The sequence below is a fragment of the Centropristis striata genome, chromosome 20 (genome assembly GCF_030273125.1).
Source record: "Centropristis striata isolate RG_2023a ecotype Rhode Island chromosome 20, C.striata_1.0, whole genome shotgun sequence".
Classification (NCBI taxonomy): Eukaryota; Metazoa; Chordata; class Actinopteri; order Perciformes; family Serranidae; genus Centropristis; species Centropristis striata.
This window is the reverse complement of record NC_081536.1, coordinates 26,514,338-26,534,908: the sequence shown is the minus strand read 5'-3', so window position 1 is coordinate 26,534,908 and position 20,571 is coordinate 26,514,338. Positions and strand designations below refer to the sequence as shown.

Below are 20,571 nucleotides of genomic sequence, written 5' to 3'. Positions count from 1 at the left end.
TGCTTTCAAAGTGCACAGGATTGATGCATTTTACTTAAAGATGTACAAATTTTCCCCCGGGGGGGGGGGAATGCATCATAGCTTTTTTTCGCGTTGGTGGAGCCCATGAATATGCCCTTTTTATTTTTTTGCCCCTGCCCTTCAAATAGTCTGAGTCCGCCACTGTGTAGACACTTGCACTTTACACTCTGAATCAAACATCTGCCTTCTCAGTGCTGCTGTGGGAGTTCCTGCTACCTGCCACTGGACTGGATTGTTGAAAGCTGCACTTAAAGCTGCACATATGTCTCCGCCGCTTTCCGTTGACAAGTAGTCGCCTCTTTTAACCGACGTCCGGCATGGATGTATTTGAATTTGCGGGGGGACCTTGAAGGCAGCATTGATCCTAGCACCTTTCATCTTAAGGTGTATCATTTGTGTGAGCTGCGGCCGCTGGGCTGGTATCGGCGCTTCTTCTTACCTCAGAGTGAAGGATTGCAACTTGTTTTTAATCTGTTTGCTTTATAAAGAGAGTTTATATCGCATCCCGGTACATCTCCCTGCATGGGAGACGTCGCAGATTCAAAAATGAGCAGTTTGAGTGCGTATAAGGAACCATTTGGTGAGTGAAATATTCCTTCATAAACTCTGCGTCAATATTAGGTAGTTTACTTCTACACTTTAAATGTTTTATTTAACCTTCTGATGTTCTACACCATCTTAGTTAACGTTGTAGACTATACATTTTAGATCTTATAAATGTATCTTGCCATACTTAATTAGTATTTAATATTTTTATAATACAAGTCGTGTTACCCTTTAAAAAAATGTATTTCATTAGCCTTTTAGATATAGTTGTAATTCTTTTAGCTGGTAATATTAATTCCGTTTGCTGTGGTGGGAGAATCAAGTGTTTCCTGGTTAGTCTTGGTTAAGACGCTACCAAGAAAGTTTCCACTATTTAAAAATTCCCTTTTTAAAAATGGAAAATCCGTGACCTTGTGCCAGTTGGTGTTTATTGCCCAGTAAATCTTTTTAGAAATGAGTGAACTTCGTTCTTTATTAAATTAGTTAGTCAAATCTATGATTGCAGAGGATTTACTGACCTTTGTTGTTGTTTGATCTTTCAAAAAAAAGTCTTAAAAGAAATATCCTTCTGAGGTTTAAATTCCAAAGTTCCCCCTCAGCCCACCATCGACATTTTTGACATGCAAATGTAGGATAAATTACTTGCAAAAGGTTAGCTTCAGTGTTTTTAGGTATTTTCTTACACCTCCAAACAGTCAAAGTCCAGGGGACTTTAGTTGTTTGCACTGACTTTGTGTGTGGAAACAGTATTACTAATTTGTCCATACTGTCAGTAAAATGAGTAAAACTGTTTCCACACACAAAGTCAATGCAAACAACTAAAGAAAGGGGACTTTGACTGTTTGGAGGTGTAAGAAAATACCTAGAAACACTTAACGTAACCATTTTGGAAATCCTAAATCCCTTCAGCTCCTTTTCTTTGCCTAAAAACAGTCAAGATATTTATTCTAAAATACACATTAAAAAAAAAAAAATATATATATATATATATATATAAATATATATATATATATATATTATACTGTATGTGTGTAATCGCTGAATGTAAAGTGTTCCTCATAGAGAAGAAAAGAGATGAGGTCTTTTTGTAGGCAAAACCTGAAGTTAGCATCACCATGGGGTCTGTTGAGGATCTTTGGATGATGGCAGAAATAAGCTCTGTGGCAAATACACATTTCTGATTGTTACATGTTACCCTTCAGCAGGATAATAACGAACACCACTTTTATCATGTTTGAAGCATTAATGTAGCCGACAGAAGTAAAAAGCTAACGTTATGCTGTTGCAAACTACTCCACGGTCACATGACTTGAACGGGCCGGCAGTATTTTCGCTGCTCACTTTTAGATATATACTGGAAACTAGAAGGTGTAAGGAATCTAAAGGCACTATGTGCATCATGATATCGTGTCGGGAAGTTGTAGAAATAACGCTGCAAGGTTAGGCTATTTTTTTATGTTTCATGGTGATTTTCAAAGTGGTCATGTGACCTCTGACATCACAATATCATAATAAAAATAGGCTTTTTGGATTCCCACTAGTCTCCTCTTTACATAAGGCGTGTTTCCACTGAGTACTTTTTGGAAGGTGGCTGCCTGTTTTGGTTCCGCCCACTAGTTAGTTCCCCTGAGCCTCAGTCCCCATACAGGTATTTTAGTAGCGGCTAACCAACGGAGTTAATGTGACAACAGACTGACGCGGCAAGCAGTGTTGCCAAATTAGCGACTTTGTTGATATATTTAGCGACTATTCAGACCCCTCTAGAGACTCTTTTTCAAAAAAGCGACTAGCGACAAATCTAGCACCTTTTTCTGGCGTTATTGGAGACTTTTGGAGATTCGTTCCTACTCTTCTTAACGAGTAGCAGGCGCCGTCCCAAAGCACTCACAAGCGGCCCAGTCCTCTCTCTCCCAGCTCCAGTCAGCAAAGCAGGAGATGTTAACCCCTCAGTGTCCAGTCTGCACCGGTCTGCAAATGAATCACGCATGCACATAATCGCCGCTCAGGTAGCGGCTCACAAAGTACCTGACTCGGGTCAGGTACTTTGTGAGCCGCTACCTGAGCCACTAACCGGTGAAGTTGGGTGTATCCTCTCTCCCAGGCCACACCCATAGCGGCTCACTAGAGGGAAAAGTACCGAATGGAAACGCGCCTGTACATGGCTGCCTCCCAATTCAGAATAACAAAATCAGTTACGTTCTTCATTTGCAAAAACTTGAGGCCATACAACGTTGAGGAAAACCAGGATTTTAGCTACATGCTAATTTTGCAATTTTTGATTTAATTTAATTTGGTGGACACAAATTGCAGTTGAACAGTTAAATCACAATATATTGTATTGCAATACTCGTTCCATGGGGATAAAATGATATGGGGGTGATTCCCCCTCTAGTCTTACGTGTCCTGTTGTTTATTATGAGAGCCGGAATAATGACTTTCTGTAGTAAACTAGGTGCTCTGTAAGTCTTATACAGCTGGAGAACTTATTTTGTTCACTTCTCAGTTTTTTAAATTTATTTTACTTGTACCTGACTTTATCACTTCCTTTGAAGGACCTCTTTCTGCCTGTAGTAACCTAAACAACTTTCACACACTTTGTTCGGATTGGGAACGTGCGTTTAGTCACACTGCTGGTTAATGACTGTTTGTCTGCAATCCTATATGACCTAAGTATACACTGTAGTTTCCTTCACCATTACTTAGCTGCTGTTTATTGCAGATCCTAGGTAAATCTATAAAGTAGCCATTATGTAGTGCTTTATTTCTGCTGCAATGTTTAAACTGGAGATTCAAGATGGTTCTGTTGTAACTGTAATGCATTTATTTTCTTTACCATACGAAAAGGCTAATTCATCAGAAAACATTATATTATTATTACCAAGTAACAGTTTGAAAACAGTGGCAAAGTCAAGTTAGATAACACATAATCACACATTTGGCAAATGCGGGATTGTAACTGGGACAGTAGTACTATTGAGCCAATCAGATGTCACTTAAATTTTCTTTCTTGACCTCTCCAGCAGAGTGGCTAGAAACTGTGGAACTTGACATAGCTTTGTGCCTGCATGTCGTGTGTTTAGTAAACATTGTTTTTTTATTTGCTGGTACTAAAAGATACACGTTTGGTTTAAAAAAAGAAATTGTAAGCTTTGTAGGTGTCTTTAAAAGGTCTGTTCATCCAAATTAAGTAAATGTATTTACCAAAATGTTGAAGTATTACCTTAAACCAGGATACCCACTGCACCTATTCGGGGGCACAGACACTATAGTACATTAAACTGTTAAAAAAGTACACAGGTTTACTGCTGTACAGTTTTTCAAATAATACTTTTATGTGACTTATCAGGAAGAAACCTCCAATTATGATTTGGTGATATCATTAAAGGGGTAATATGAACAATAATACATGAGTCTAACCATGTCTAGTTCAAGATTACACAGACACACAGTGAAAAACACACACTATCAGCTTTCTTACACATGTAGCAGAAAGTTTGTACAAGGTGTGTGTGAATAGTTGCTCTCAGCCTAGATTTCACTGTGGCCTGGGTCAGGTATTGGCATGCCATTCACCTCCATTCATGCTTGGAAACAAACTAAAGCAAAGAGCTCCCTACATAGGCTACTTAGAAACTGTGCTTTGCCTATTAGACATAAGACATGGGTGGTCAAAACAGAGAAAAGCTGGGTTCACCTGTGTGGAGTTATGGCTCTTAGTAATGTGTTATGATGTGGTTTAAATTTCATCTCTTGAACTTTATCCAGAGCGTGCAGTTACATGTCCCTGCATTCCCAGAGAGGGAGAAACAATGCTGAACTGATCTGGGGTTCGACTTACACTAGATAATTGGCTAAATGCTGTAAGTCCTCATACCTTCTCCACTATATTAAAGGGGAATACCACCTATGGCAGCATATTAGGTTCTGTGCTGCTAGTTTTGCATTTTGAGTATATGTACTAGAAATAACCTCCAATCTAGACTACTGTATGATTTCCCTAAAAACATGATACCATTTTAGGTCGGTTTTCTACCTACCTGGCTACTTTACTGAAAATGTGTGTGCAATGGGATTGCACAATGTAGTGTGGCATATATCCATTTTACAATCTGCATGTCAGTTTACTTCCTGTCCAGTATGCAGTAACGTTACCTTAGCCTCCAGTGAGCACATACAGCTTTTTATCCTTTAGTTTGTTACCTTGCTTTTCACAGTTAGCTTTATACATTAAGTATTTATAGTTCATTTAATATAAAGTATGTTTAGCTTTTATGATCATTTTTATAGTCCCCTCTGTGTCTCAAAATAGGTTAGAGGTCAAGTCAAATGGATGAAGAAAGCTGTTCAACTGATTTTTGTTAATGTGCTAGCCAAGGTTGTTATAGTTAGCGAAAACTAACGGAATAATGAAAAGTAGAATTGAAAAAACTTTTTCGTTAACTGAAATAAAATTGAAAACAAGAGTTTTTAAAAAAAGGATAACTAACTGAAACTGTATTGTGTGGTTACAAAACGAACAGAAAGCATTTTTGGCAAAACCATAATACCTATCATTGATCCGACTTCACTTTGAGCGTCCTGAGTTCTTCCTGAACGTCTACATATGGTTTTTTTTTAAGAAAAATGAAAAAATAGCTTTGTTAGAGCCATCTAAAAAGACTGTTACATCTCCCTTTTTCAGAAATCTTCCTGGTTTTTAATATGGATTGTGAGTGAGAAGACTAATTTTCCTACGTTTCTATGTATAAATTATTTCTGTAGAGTGGAATTTGCGGCCTGGAGCACAGTTTTCAAATTTATTTTTTGACAATTTTTTTCTCTCCCTCTACACTCTGGTGATGATGTCACACACTGTGACACGAACATTCCGTGCAATACACACCCATTATAATCTCAGAATTTCTCCAAAAATGATCATGGTCATTGAACAGGGATTGATAAAAAACTATATGACCTATGGAAACGTGGATTAATACACTGATACACAAGAATTGTGTCTACTGTTTAAAGTTTAAATGGAGTCCCTAGGTGAAATTATGCCGGAGAAGTAGACGTTTAAAAATCTCCAATTATTGTTCTTTTTCGCTCATTTTTTTTCCGGCCGTCCCATTCATTTCAATGCAAAATTTTGGGCAGTGCTCGGTGCGATTGCCCCGTGGCCCTAATTAAAACTAGCAAACTCACTCTAAAAACTAACTAAAACTAACTGAATTTGAAAACAAAAATTCACAATGAAATTAAAAACTAAAACTAATAAAAAATCCAAAACTATTATAACCTTGGTGCTAGCATGATGAAAAAAATCACTGTAATGTCTAAGATAATGGTACTGTCTACTGGAAAGGAAGTAAACTGGGGTGCAGTTCATAAAACGGATATACGTCACACTAAATCATGCAAGTAGTCTATAGGTAATCCATCCATGGGGTAGGGGGCATTCAGGGTATAGAGATGGGCCGAACAAGTTAGAAGACAGATTACAGCTTCTCACATGGGATTATTTGTGCTATTATTTGTTTTATATGATAGGAAAGCGAATACCTGTGTTGTGGATTGACCAAACAAGACATTTGAAGACATCACCTTACTCTGTGATACTAAAGTTTCCATTTGTCACGATTTTGTAATATTTAATGACAAACGAAACAAAAATAATCGATAATTAATAATTAAAATATACTTAAGTTCAAACCCTAAAGTTTTTATCTGTGCCTCTATGTATCAATAACTACAATAACCGTTTGTCTGGATTTGGTTTGAAAATTGAGGCTGTTCAAGTCAGAGGCTCAATTTTAAAGGTAGCAAAAGGGACTCAGGCCATCGAGTCCCTAAGCATTACATTCACTATTTCTCCTGTCACAATTTACATCCACTGCCAACATTTAGAGCTAACTTCAGAAGCAGCATGACCTTCCTGAGGTCAGGATGTGGAGCGTCTCCAGCATACAGGAGACCAGAGTTAATGTGTTGTTGTAGATATTAATGTTTGCAATTAACTGTCTTTTCCTAATTGAACCAAACTGTAGTTGCTATGTGCAAATCATTTAGCAATAAAGAATGTAAAGCCACTGCAGTGAGACATAATTTGGGCTTTCACAGAATTGTCCAATATCAAAATTGTTGTCAGGATTAGTGTGGGCTTTGGTTTCATCTGCATAACCATTAAAATTCAAACATTGCTTCCAGATGATTACCCTTTGTGGTAACATATAAAAACAGCAAAGTAATAGACCCAGGATAGATTTTTGAAGCACCAAATTGGGACTTCATCACATTAATAAATGGGCATTTAGCACATATCATTCCTTATGGGCAAGAAGGGGCCTACTTTACCTTCTAGGTTTTTTCAGCCCATTTAATTCCCGCTCATTACATTTCCCTTTCAGTTTTTGGTCAATTTTGGCACTGAAACCACTTTAAGTCCTTGGTTAGGCTTTATAAAAGATAGTTTTAAAAACACCTAAATGCCAAAAGTTAAGAAATAAAGTAACAACTTTAATACCGGTAGTGACACATTTATGTTGGTTACGTATTAATGTGATGTACTGAAATTAAGAGGTGTCACCTCAGATAACATTGTTGACTTTTGCTTTAACATAAACTCCCAGGTGACAGACGTGGGTTTGTTAGAACCACCCACCAAACCTCCCGTCCGCCCTCAGTGCAACTTTCCGTACTTTATAATATCGTACCCTTTGCTTCCACACTCGGTAACCTCACTTCCACCAAACGATATACCTTAATATAGCAGCCCATTCAATGAGCTGATAATTACCTGCTGTCCCCACTTGAAGGTACAGTAGGCCCCTACTCGCCCATACTTGGACTAGAAAAAAAAAAACCTTACTACTTTTTCCAGTCAATAAGAATGTGGTGATAAAAAGTATGGAAGGTCCAGAAGTACAAAGAACAGAAAATGAATCTCTATGCCAGCTGATTTTTACTTTTTGTATAATTCCTGGCTCTGAAACTAGACTAAAATGGTGTGTTGGACAAGGGTCTTCAATATAACTATCAATTTGTTGTTAATTGGCCGAAATGAAAACCTGTGGTTTGAATAAATACTATAACATGATTAAAAAAAACAACTGAAACGGAAAGCAAGTGTGTCATGTGTTCAGCATCAGTCAGACACAAAGGATTGATTTTATATTCAAACACCCTATGATTAACTACTTTCTAGAAATAGACGGACATTAAGTGAAAGTAACATGAAAGTAACATTAGACAAAGTGCAACATGTCAACATTTCCTAGTAGTGTTGTGTGGGCAGGTCTACCGAACTGTGGTGATGGGGATTCACCTTTAATTTCCCCTCTAAAGGCTGTCCCCCTATGTTTAAAAAAAGACCAAGTGACAGAGTTTAATTCCACAATGAGAAATCCACTGTTAGTGCTAGACAAGACAGCTCCAGTACACGTATTAAATCATGTACAGACATAGTTACTGGCAGGAAATGCAAAGCCATATGCTGGAAACATCACGTTACCATGTTAGCCCTGCAGTGGAGTTTAGCAAATGTTGTGACTGTTTAAGAAGACTTGGAGTATTTTTGTTCTATCTTGTTCTTTTTTGTGTACAATAAATTAAATTGTTCAGCTGTTAATTATGGCAAGTCTGCATTCCTAAGCTAAAACAAAGTTTTTGAGGGGTATAAGACCTTCCCACAGCCTGGCATTAAGTTTCATCAGATTTACTTGTGCATTTCCTACAAAACATTATTGTTTTGGGATTTTAGCCAGTACATAGTTCTCAAACGTATAAAAAAGTAATACTTGTGATAACAATTTACCAATAAAATCTTACCCATGTTGCCCTAAAATGCTGTAAAGTAGATAGGGTTGTCATGATGCTAAAATTTTCAACTCGATACCGATACTCAGGAAAATATTCGATACTCGATACCATTTTCGATACCACAAGGTTAAAACAAAGACCCCAAAATTTAACAGAAATATTTTTATCAACAAGAAAAATGCAACATGTAAAAATTAACAGAACCACAGGTTAAATATTTATAATAAAAAACAGTTGTACAAAAAGAAACTGAAACTATGGTAACAAGCTTCAGATACTCGATACTTTTGAAAATGAGTATTGTGTCCGGATACAACGTTTGAGTATCGATCCTTTTTTGGGTATCGATACTTTTGACAACCCTAAAAGTAGAACAAATAATGCCCAGATGCACAACATTGTCAGGTGTTCAAGAAGTGGTTAAAAGTGTTTTCCTCTGAAGAACATCTAAATATCTATCACCAATATACAGCTATACAGCTGTAAACATGCATATTTTGAGTATTTTATTAACTGTAAAATGAACAAAATGTAAATTTGTGTTTTGGTAAATAGATGGCACTTTGCTTGTGATGCATTTTTTTTCGACATGGTAAAAGTGGGGAGGTATAAACTAATCACTTAGTAGCTGTGACACCTAGTATATGCTTATACTATAAATGATAATGTGACTAATATACAAAACCCCCAGCTGGTATCAGGCTGGTTGCACTGTGACCTACATACAGTACATGACTGCTCTCTCTCTCTCAAATGAAAACACCTTGGAAGCTTTATGGCGGAAACAACCTGCTTACACCTGATCACATAATCCTAATTCTAGTTTCTAATGCAAAATAAAGTTTCATGGTCATAGAGTGTAACCTAAGAAAGGCCAGGCGAGTTCTTTATTTGGAGCCTTTGGATACAATGGCTTTACAGTGACGTAGACTGATAGAGACCCACATAGCCCCGTTGAGGTATTTTCTGGAGCTGAAAAGCTGCCATTGTTGTGCTCTCCCAACTCACCTGTGAATGTGCTTGCTAGAAATATTCCTTTTCGGGGCTGAGGGCATTTCATTTAAGAGTTCATGTTGGTGCTGAACAGTCATTTCATTGTTGGATTTGGCATGAGACATTTTAAATTAAATGACTAGTCTAAATGAAAATAAGGTCATGACATAAAGCAATCTCATGAAAAGTCTTCCTGCCCTTGAAAATAACAGTTTACCTCCTTTAAATGTTCATGATGTGTCATTACTACCAGTTTTACTGCCTACATCAACATGTTCAAACTACGTCATACTGTCAGAGTGTTGGCTGGAGGATGTGACTTTTCGCTGCATATCTGCGGTTGATCTCATGCTATGTAGGAAGTTGATGAAATGTTAAAGGGGACAGAATATCGTTGAATCATTTTCTTTTTTTGTAACAGATAAAATCAGCTCTGAGCCTGTTGAGGACACAGACACCACCAGCTTTGTGGCAGAATTTGTAAGCACCTTTTCTTATTCTTTTCTCCAACGGCGTGTTTGTTTTTCTGTCTCGTTGTCATGACTTGTCTTCTATCCAGTTTGCTTTGCACTGATTTGGCATTGTTCTTCCTCAGAAAGCAGAGTCTTACAGTAAACTGCTAAGAAATGTACCATAACTGAACACACTGTGCTGTGATTGCTAGTGCCCAGGGGCTCATTGAAGAACAGGTTGGAGCAGGCAGTTCAAGACAGTCATTTTCTTCTTTTCTTTCTTCTTCCAAAGTTACAGACCACATCTTGAATGTTGCCTCAGTCTGAAGAACAGACTGAACATAAATCTCTCTAAAATGGTTAACAGAGCAGACAAACATGTTTCTCAAGTTGTGCTCTTTAGCTTTATTCTTTATTTTTTCTAATATTATGTTGTCTGCCCTTATCTCTCCCACAGTCCCTGGAGGCCAATTATCCAGTGCAGGTGACAGACCCTAATGGTAAACAAGGGAGTCAAATCCTACTGGTCCCTTTTACAAAGCATACATGTACCCACTTTTTTCTTTTGTTCATACTAAGTGAAATTTTGCCAGTGCAAACCAATGAAGATCTATCTACCCATCTATCCTTCCAAATGTTTCCAGCTGCTTCCATTTTACTTTTTTCAATCATTAAGTTGCCATCTATAAAACAGATGTTTTGAATTAAAAGTCTATCGAGAACAGCAGGGATTATGTTGTTTGTTTTGTTCAGGAAAGTGTGAAGCTTCACTGATGACAGTTGAACAGTAATCAAAAAACAGGCAAATAGAGGCACAGGGAAAATACACAGACAGAAGGCTAGATAACACTAGAGTATAAAAAGGTATTTTACTGCACAATATAGAGATTTGTGGAGTATGTGACAAATAAAACGTGACTATTGTTTCAGCAAGTTACATACATGACAAACAAGAATGACATACAATTCAATATCCAATATTAGATTAGATAACTTGAATAGTAGAATGTAAAAACTGATTGCAGACTCAGAGGAAGTGGTGAGTTTGCACCAGCAGCTAACTGAGACCGGAACAGAAAACAGATAGTCATCTATTAAAATGAAATATGAAATTTCTAAATAAAAACACAAGTAAGAAGAACAGCAATTCTCCTTCAGCAAAATCCTTCAGCAAAATCCTTCAGCAAAAGGCCTCACTCTGCCGTTGAGTTAAATTTACACAAGTACATTACTTGAGAATTTACAGCACATTATAAATTGCCTTCTGTTGTATGTATTTCTGTCATGTTTTTGGTTTTCATAAGAATACACTGATGTCAGTTATGTGTCTCGGGCAGATGCTGTGACACTCCACCTGAGCTCCATGGCCCCTGGATTCCTGAGACCCTCCTCAGACAGAATAAGACAGGTCAGTATTACCACTATTTGATGCATGTGTACATACAAGTAGACAGCTTTTAGAACAGGTGTGAATGCAGGATGCATTGAGATGCGATTGCTCAGACCACATTCAGAGCTGGTCTGGGCCACAATGTGTACATTGAGGGACCACCTACTTAAGTGGTCTTCTACCTTTTTTATTCCCTACACTGAAAAAACTAACTGACAAAAAATAAGAAATAAACAACTAGAATTAAGCAAATACATGCTCAAAACAAGTAAAAGTATCTGCCAGTGCAGTAAGTAAATGTTTCTTTGTAAGAATTATTTAAATAAATAAAATATCTAGGCACTGGAAAAACCAACGATAGCTTGAAATAAATACAAATATACTCATTTTGAGCAATTGTGGCTTGAATAGCCCGACTAGTGACATTAAAATAAGCCAGCAATACTTGAAACGAGTATGTTTTGGTGGTAGAAAATGCTTTTGAAATAACTCAACTACATGCAACTAAAACTCTGGTTAGGTGGGAGCACTGGGTAGACAACAATCTTGTATTTATAGATTCATAATATGTAAAGAAATCCACATGTTCTAATTCCAGGTGTGAGCTGATGTTACTGTCTAATGTCCACTTGTGATTAATGCCATTAATGCCATATCTGAAAAGGGCCATAGACATCACTCAAAAAATTAAAGCTTAGTTTCATTTTCATTTTCTGAAATGCCCACTCAGCACCCCTGATCTTCCTTTTTCTACTTGGTTCTTAACAATTCAGGTACATAAACATTTAAATACAGACTGATCAGCGGCTAGTATCATGACAAGTTACACGAGCTTGAATATGTAGTATACATTCACCGGCCACATGGATGGATGGATGGATGGATGGATGGATGGATGGACGGACAGACAGACAGACAGACAGACAGACAGGCAAGGCAAGTTTATTTGTATAGCACAATTCAACACAAGGTAATTCAAAGTGCTTTACATACACATTAAAACAGCAAGACACAATTGAAAACAGTAAAAACAGTCAATTAAAACAGGGAAATAGAAATAAAAATATAAATAAGATAAAATAAGATACAGCAGGATAAGAAAAGAGATAAAATAATAAAAAGCACAAGTCAAACATTGCATAGTTAAAAGTAGGGGCAGTAGAGTAGACAGACAGACAGACAGACAGACAGACAGACAGACAGAAACTTTATTGTTCTTTTCAGGAAATTTGTTTTCGCAGCCTGTACATGTACTTCCAACATATACACACACATAGACACAGGATACATAAAGACACCAAGGCACAACAAAAATATCCACTTAATCCCCCACATTTATCACATTAAACCCTCCAGCATAGCATAGCGCCCCCTCCGCTGGTTACCAGGGTGCTTTGTTTAGAGCTGATACAGCAGAAGGTAAAAAACTTCTGCTGTAGCGAGCACGTTTACATGCCAGGGTCCTGTATCTGCAGCCAGATGGTAACAGCAGAAATGACGAGTGTCCGGGGTCATGTGCTGTGCTAAAAGCTCTGCATGCGATGGCTGTGTTTTTAAGGTCAAAGAGGTTGGGGGTAGGAAAACCAATGATCTTGGAGGCGTGATGTGTAATGTGTGCTAGTGTGTTCCTGTTTGAGGTGGTTAACATGTTAAAGAAGCAGGCTGAACAGCAGAGGATGATGGGTTGAACTCTGCTTTTGTAAAGTAATAACTGAAGTTGGGGGGCTACAGAGAGTGCTTTGAGTTTGCAGATGGCAACTTAATTACGTACATCTGTTCAACTGCTTGTTAACGCAAATATCTAATCAGCCAATCACATGCATTTAAGCATGTAGTCATGGTGAAGAAAGCAGCATTAGAATGGGAAGAGAGGTGATTTAAGTGGCATCCACAAACCGTGAATCTGTGACTTAAATCATTTTTGGGGGTATTCTCCAAATATTTGACTCCCATCGACAAATCAGCAACCACCATCAGTACTATATGTACCTTTTTTCACATGTGGATCTAAATGCATATTAACCCTTTTTCTGTTTTTAAAACTACCAGATGTAGATAACTCTATTCTAACTTGGGTGAGGCCCACATGCTGTGTGTGCTTTCTAAGTTAGGCTGTGAACATACAGGATGTGGTTGACCCAATGAACAGGAGGCACGGCTCTCACTGTAGTTAATAACAGAGCAGGAACACCGATGTTAGCGTCCTTCTCTGTCAGGCAGCCTTCTAAAAGACAGCATTGTTGAAAAAATACATGCAGGAAAGGTTAGCAGTGAGAACTGAAAAAAAGAATTTGCCAAATGTATACATCCCTGCAGGTGTAGTGTCTTGATTCTCTGTGTGGCCTTGATGTACCGTAGTGTACAAAATGGCTTCTGTTGAGACATGTTTAACTTGCAGACGCCAGTAAAAATGCATCTTGTCTTTTGAGTTTGAGGACATAACTTCCAAAAGGTGGCAGGCACCTACCACAACCAAACTGGAGAAAGGCGCAGCTGAGCTGAAAAAAACAACCTTCTACTCTACATTCTAAAATTAGCATGATGTCAACATTAAACACTGAAACAGCTCATTTGTCCATATAACTAGCTTAGTTTGTTAAGTGTTGAGTTTGTTTGAGTGTTTTTATTACACCCGAAAATGCCCAAGAGTGTAACAGCAATATAACATGCATATATAGGAAGGCATATGCTCATCAGTTTGAACAATTTTTGATTTAATTTTAATATCCTGGATTATTTCATCTCTATTGTGTCATTGTTAGGTTAAATAATAATAAAAAGCCAATATATTGATTTACAGTGAAATAGTTAACTTAAGATGAACAATGAATCCAGGTAAATATGCTTCAATGTGTTTCTTTCAATGTGTTCTGATTTGTCACAGAAGATACCTGACACAGACACACTTTTAGATGGATTATTTCAAAGGGAAAAATGGTTGATGATGAGATTATGATACTGAGGTTGGCAGAGGCAGAGGGCAATTAGCGAGGAGTGATGGCAAGGCCAGATGAGAAATGAAAAGTGGGCAGTGATATTATATTATATAGATATATATATATATATATATATATATATATATATATAGAGAGAGAGAGAGAGAGAGGCAAAAAAAAAAAAAACTGTTCAATTCAATTGGCTTTATTGGCATGACATAACAATGTATATATTGCCAGAAAAAAGGATAACAACATAAGGAAAGCAATATTTACAATAAATTATTATAATTATATTATTCATTTTAAAAGAAAAGATAAACTAATAACAATAAAAGAAAACAATATTTACAACCATTGAATTACAATCAATATATAATTTATACAATCTAACTGTCCCAGCAAAAGAAGAAGAAAAAAGAAAAGAAAAAAGAAAAACAAAACAACCAACAGCTGTGTGTCACTCGCTGTCCCTCAGTGTGTGACAGGCAGAAACATAGACTGCTGCTAATCTACAGCTCTGTGACTCTTTTTTTCCATAAAAACAGACCCAGAGACAGACAGGACACACAGGGAGTCTAAAAAACACAGAAAGACAAAAGGGAACCCAGAGTCACAGCCATACCCGTGACAGAGGGTCTTTATAAGTCAAATTAGCTCATAGACAAACAAATGAAATCTATATAAAGGTTGGAGGCCTGAGAGCCTGCTGTCGATGTGTGGAGAGAGACCACAACTAGCAGCTCAATGCAAGAAGGTGTGTCTAAAATCAAGATAAAAACACTAAATCTGAGGGAAATGATCTTGCTGCATGGACAGATGATTTCACCTGACAAGATTTCTTAAATTAAGATTATTAAATCTTAATCTTAATCTTTTAAGTGTTGTACACTTAAAATAAGAAATGAACTCTTAAAACAAGATAATTTAAAGCTGCAAGCAGCGATGAACTGACCCGAGCAGAGTGCACTGACAATTATTTGTTTCTTTCCAAGATAAAAAAAACTTTTAAACTTTCTTTTTTAAGAGTTATTTCTTATTTTAAGTGTTCAACATGCTCATTTCTAGATTTAACAATCTTAATTTAAGAAATCTTGTCAAGTGAAATTATCTGTCCATGCAGCAAGATCATTTCCCTCAGATTTAGTGTTTTGATCTTGTTTTTGGATACACCTTTTTTGCAGGGCTCCCACTCCACAGACAGGCCTTTTCTTCTTTTCATGTCGACCAGGATTGCATTTTCTTTTGGCCACTAGCATGACTGTAAACTCTGTTGGGGTTTTCATGATATATATAATTTATATTATGATATAAAGGGACGTATGGTTTGCTGATATTTGCTGAAGCTATTAAATTGTGTGAAGCATAGAGTGTGAGAAGAGAAGTTTCTAACGTCTTTATATTACAGGCATGTTTGCATTAGAGTGTGGGCAGAGGAAAGAAAATTAAATTGATTTGAAAATTGATTGAATGATTTGAAATTAAATTGAAAGATGTAACTGATAATATAATAATAATTAGTATTTCTCTGTGTTGTAGCCAGTCCAAGATGTCGAAGAATGCACCTGCCCAACATCTACTTCACCAGGTAAATCACTTCTGCATTAACATTGCACTTTGTGTCAGATTCACAGCATCACCAGCCTTATTGAGACAAGGACACATCATTTAGTGTAAACTGTGTAATAGTGTAATGTAAACTGGAAACCAGAAAAACACGACTTTTAACATATTGCACAATTTCATATTTCTCAAAGATATGAACATATGTGGCTATCTGACTGGACACATAGCTTGCTGTTAAACTGCTCCATTTCCTGTATGTTCTATCAATTTGGCTAGCCATGTTTGGCCCTAGTTTTCTCACTTAACTATGTGATTTTTTTTATTTATTTTTTTTTAATTTTATTTATGCAAGTTTTTGGTACATATATACACAGACACATACAAGAAAATGTGTCTACAATACATTCACCGGCAAATACAAATACAAGAAAGATAAGAAACCAAACTGAAAAAAATAAACAAACAGACAAAACAACAATAAAAACATATAGATAGACAGCCAGAGGGGTGTTCCATTAACGTGGATTAAGGAAAAGCCTGGCTTATTATGATAAGTCTCGCTAATTTAAGTGAGAGATGCGTTCCATCAAAGAGGTTTGTGTGACTCTCCGCTCAGTAACCATGGTAACTTACACCACTGAACAAGCCTGCAGGCTAACTGTGGAGCTTACTTTAGCTGTGTGTCAAATAATTCCCGACGGGCGGAAACAATATCATCAATCCAAAAAACTAAAACTAACACTACAACTAATAAAAACTAAACTAAAACTAAGCATTTCCAAAAAATAAAAATGAATTAAAACTAACAAACTCACTCTAAAAACTCATTAAAACTAAGTGAATTTGAAAACAAAAACTGACAACGAAATTAAAACTAAAACTAATGAAAAATCCAAAACTATTATAACCTTGGATGACAAACCCTCACACACCCTCTCACAATCTGAAAATAATACTAGTCACACACGGCCTGGCTGGAATAAACAGCAGCAACCAAATATTTTATTATGTAATACATTCATCCAGCACCACTATAACCACACCTTTTTCTGCTGCCACTTGCCCAATTTCAACCGTCATTTCTGACTAAGTCTCTCTCCTCCATCCCTGTTTGTTCTTTCACATATCTGCTTTATTTTACTGTTTCATATTCGCTTTAAGCTGCAAACCCCACATTTCCTATTTTCCTGTTTCATAATAAAAGCTTATGGGACTTTTTTTATAGGTAATCAAATGTGTTTTCAACAGCTCCTTTAACCACTAAGTACCAGCCAAGTGCGTCATCAATTAAAGACACACCTTCAACCTTGTAACCCTGTAACCTTGTCCAATTAGCAACCTATTTTTTTTCTCTTGCTCGGCCTCTTCTCCTTCTACTGTTTTCTTTCTCGCTCAATCTCTTCTTCTTCTACTGTTTACAGACGGATTAGCGGACAGCTATACATTACACTGCCATCTGCTGACCAAAGTGTGTTTATGCAGCTTAGTTTATTCGATCCAAACCAGTAGATGGAAACATCCCTAATTCACATTTTCTTTAATGCAACATTTCAAAATTTCAGTTCAAAATTTGATTAAACTTGACCAACCAAACTGATGGAAACACAGCTAGTGACACCTAATTTCATCAAGAGGCAGATAGCCTAAGTGACTTAATGAATAAATAAATTCATTCAACTTCAGTTGAGATATTGAATTTTAATTGTGATGTCAATATACTGTTTTTTTGTAATGTACAAAATCTCTTGAGCTAATTCAATCTTCCTTGTCTACCTTTGAGCTCAGACTACCCCAAAGAACTGCAGTTAATTAACAGCCCCTGTGAAAAGTGCTTCTGCCCAGCCCCCCCTCCCAAGATAAGTGACCTCATGAACGACAAAGATCTCCTGGACTTACTGCGGCTCAAGCTGGATCCAAACCACTGCACCATCAAAAACTGGAAGAACTTTGCAAGTCGCTGGGGGATGAGCTACGATGAACTGACCCTGCTGGAGCACCGGACTCAGGGCTCCTTGTCCCACAGCCCCACCCAGGAGTTCCTGCTCCGCTACAACCAGAAGACGGTCACTGAGCTCACCGAACTTTGCCGCATTTACCAGCGCATCGATGTGCTGCGACTGCTGCAGAGCTGGATAGAGGAGGTCTGGCCATCACGCTGGCAACAGACTCATTAACCAGTTTGACTCACCGTCTCTGTTTCTTCTGTCAGGGATCTGTTAAGGATATCTTCCTCTTCACAAGCTTGGATACATTTTTACATTTCTTTTATCCTTTAACTTTAGCAAGTGATTAGAGAGTGTTAAAAGAAAGCTAAAGCAATCACCAACAACTAAAAAACTCCCTGTAGAAAGTGTCAGTAGCGTTGGGAGCAGTTACAAGACTTACTACTGATTAACAGGTTGGTAGCCTTGGTCGCATGGCTTCATGGATGGCAATAATGTTGTCTGAAATGAGTGAAATGTGTGAACTATTGGGTGGTTTGCAAAGAAATTTGGTGCAGATGTCCATGTTCCCCTTTTGATGAATTCTAATAATCTCTGTGATACTGTGATTTTTTTTTTCTGTAGTGTCATCATCAGGTCAACTTTGAATTTAACTAATGCTTCTGACTGAATATCTGCAGGTCTAACATCCCCACCATCCTAGCTCTACTTTGTGTTAAGTGCTGATTCTTGAATGTTAGCTTTCATGACGATTTAAGAGGGTGAACATAGTAAACATTATACTTTGGCATTTTGGCACTTTCAAGCTAAAGTTACCCTTTAACTCAAAGCACTGCTGTGTTTAAGTGCAGCCCACAGAGAGCCACTGACATGACTAGGGCTGGGCGATATGGGCCAAAAGTCATATCCCGATATATTTAGGCTGAATATCAAAATACGATATATATCCCAATATTTTTATCGCTAAGTGAGAGCAAATGTTCAGTCAAAGCCAAATATGACATGTCACAAGTAGTTTTATTGAAACTGTGTATTTAAGTGAACATAAATACTGTATAACAACAGGAGTACCTTTTTAAAAAAACAAAAGCTCCATAAAGTGCTTAAATAAAAGCCTCAGCTTGCCTGGAGCAAGGATCACAGTGCAAATTTGAACTGTGTCGATATATGCGATATGGTCTAATTCCATATCACATTTTAAAAAATATTGATATATCGCCCAACCCTAAACATGGCTGCAGATTCTTAGTCTACTAATGTGCACCTGACTAACTGGATAACAAACAACGCACAGAGTGAAGAGGGAAGGGAAGAGCAGAGTATTTATTTCTTATGAAATATTTTGTTTATTTTTTTAATGGTACTCATACAACATATATGGCACATTAGCAGGATGTATGTCACACCCTGTAGTTCACAGCCAATGTGAGTAATAATCAAATTGACTGTCTCATGTATTGTTGTTCTATTGTTGCCTTTACTAGGGTGGAGGATATGGAATGGAGGTATGTAACAATATATATAATATTACTCACAAGTATAATTATTGCTTAATAGATATCTCGTTATTTGTCATGTCAGGAAATTTGTCAAAAAATAACTGATTTTTTATTATTGTATTTGTTTTGCCAGTATGAAATAAACACATGTCTTAACTGATGTCAAAAGCTTTAGTCATTTTTAAAGAAAGTTTAAGGAGCAACATCCTCTTCAAAGGCAACTGTCTCCTAAATACATAAACAGTTCCAGCAGGCATTTTGATGAGGAATTATATTTTGGAACTTTATTTATCAGCAACATTGTGTATTATTACAACTCCTTAATTTCAAAATATTTTCAGAAAAAAAGAATAATTACATAGGGAAAATATAGACAGTGTTCTGTTGGTACACTTTAAATTGAGTAATTCTAATGAATTGCTATTTCGTCCTACAGAGCATTTTATTCAGTAAAATGATAGTAGGTTTGATGGAAATTTGTTCAACCCTTAAGGCGTAATGTTTCCAATAATAACTTAACGCTCATTTACCAGAGTGATGCATTTCACTTTTAAATGTCCAAAGAAATTTCCCCCCGTAGAGGCTCTGAGGTCCACAGCCCCCCCTCCCAGAAAACAGTTCCAACACCCCTGTACAGACAGGTGATCTATACCTTTCATACTCAAACTGGAAATGCTTTAAATTGAATGGGAGTGTCTTTAAACAAAATAAAGTGCATACATATAATAACACATATATAAGTGAGTTATTACTTTTAAAAATCATCTGTACCACAGCAGTTTTTACTGCTTCATGGAACTATATAATAACATTATAATATAATGAGATGACTAATTACTAATTACTTTGTAAAAGTGTGAGTGAGTATTTGATTTGGTTCTCGGGTTATAGAATCTAGATTATGTCCATTTTTGCACCTGGGCCCAATGGTAAGGAAAAGTTTAACCAACTGCTGGTAGCCATTTTTAAAAATGGCTGCCACGGCAACCAGGGTCTGAATTTGTGATGGCCCAATATCCAGTTTTGTTCCCAATATAATTATCAACACATCTGCTAAATTTGGTGCTTTTATCAAAAAAATTAACGATTGTTATGATATATTGAGCTATGCCTATAATTTCGATGTTTTGGTTTAACTTTTGCTTTTATTTCAAGGTAAATGCTGATGTGTTTTTTTTTACAGTAAAGTAAACTTTTTTTGTTTTCATACATTTATTTACTGTGAATACAAACCAAATAAAAATATATTCCAATTTATTCCATAAAAATGGAAATAATTCGAAGCATATTGAAGGCATTGAGTAATTTATTGAACAAATTATTATTATTATTATACATTCATCCACATAATTCTCTTATCATGTAAAGATTTTAAGGTAAAGTAAGACATTTAAATAGCTCAGTGTAATCACATTCAATACTGAGACA

At 36.7% G+C, this 20,571-nt stretch overlaps 1 protein-coding gene across 1 annotated transcript; it reads left to right on the top strand.

Annotated features, from left to right (window-relative positions):
• Positions 1 to 237: 237 nt before the first annotated feature.
• edaradd (EDAR-associated death domain) lies at positions 238 to 19,369 on the top strand. Its single transcript, XM_059360023.1, has 6 exons — positions 238 to 601; positions 9,779 to 9,837; positions 10,267 to 10,309; positions 11,147 to 11,217; positions 15,675 to 15,723; positions 17,487 to 19,369. The coding sequence occupies exons 1-6, from the start codon at positions 544 to 546 to the stop codon at positions 17,873 to 17,875; spliced, it is 669 nt and encodes a 222-aa protein (XP_059216006.1). The 5' UTR covers positions 238 to 543; the 3' UTR covers positions 17,876 to 19,369.
• The last annotated feature ends 1,202 nt before the right edge of the window (positions 19,370 to 20,571 follow it).

What these genes read in the sequence shown, in the direction of transcription:
- edaradd (XM_059360023.1), top strand. Translation starts at nt 544, where the DNA reads ATGGGAGACGTCGCAGATTCAAAAATGAGCAGTTTGAGTGCGTATAAG. An exon ending in CCAGCTTTGTGGCAGAATTT is followed by an intron (nt 9,838 to 10,266) that starts GTAAGCACCTTT and finishes TCTCTCCCACAG; the next exon opens with TCCCTGGAGGCCAATTATCC. An exon ending in GCAGGTGACAGACCCTAATG is followed by an intron (nt 10,310 to 11,146) that starts GTAAACAAGGGA and finishes TGTCTCGGGCAG; the next exon opens with ATGCTGTGACACTCCACCTG.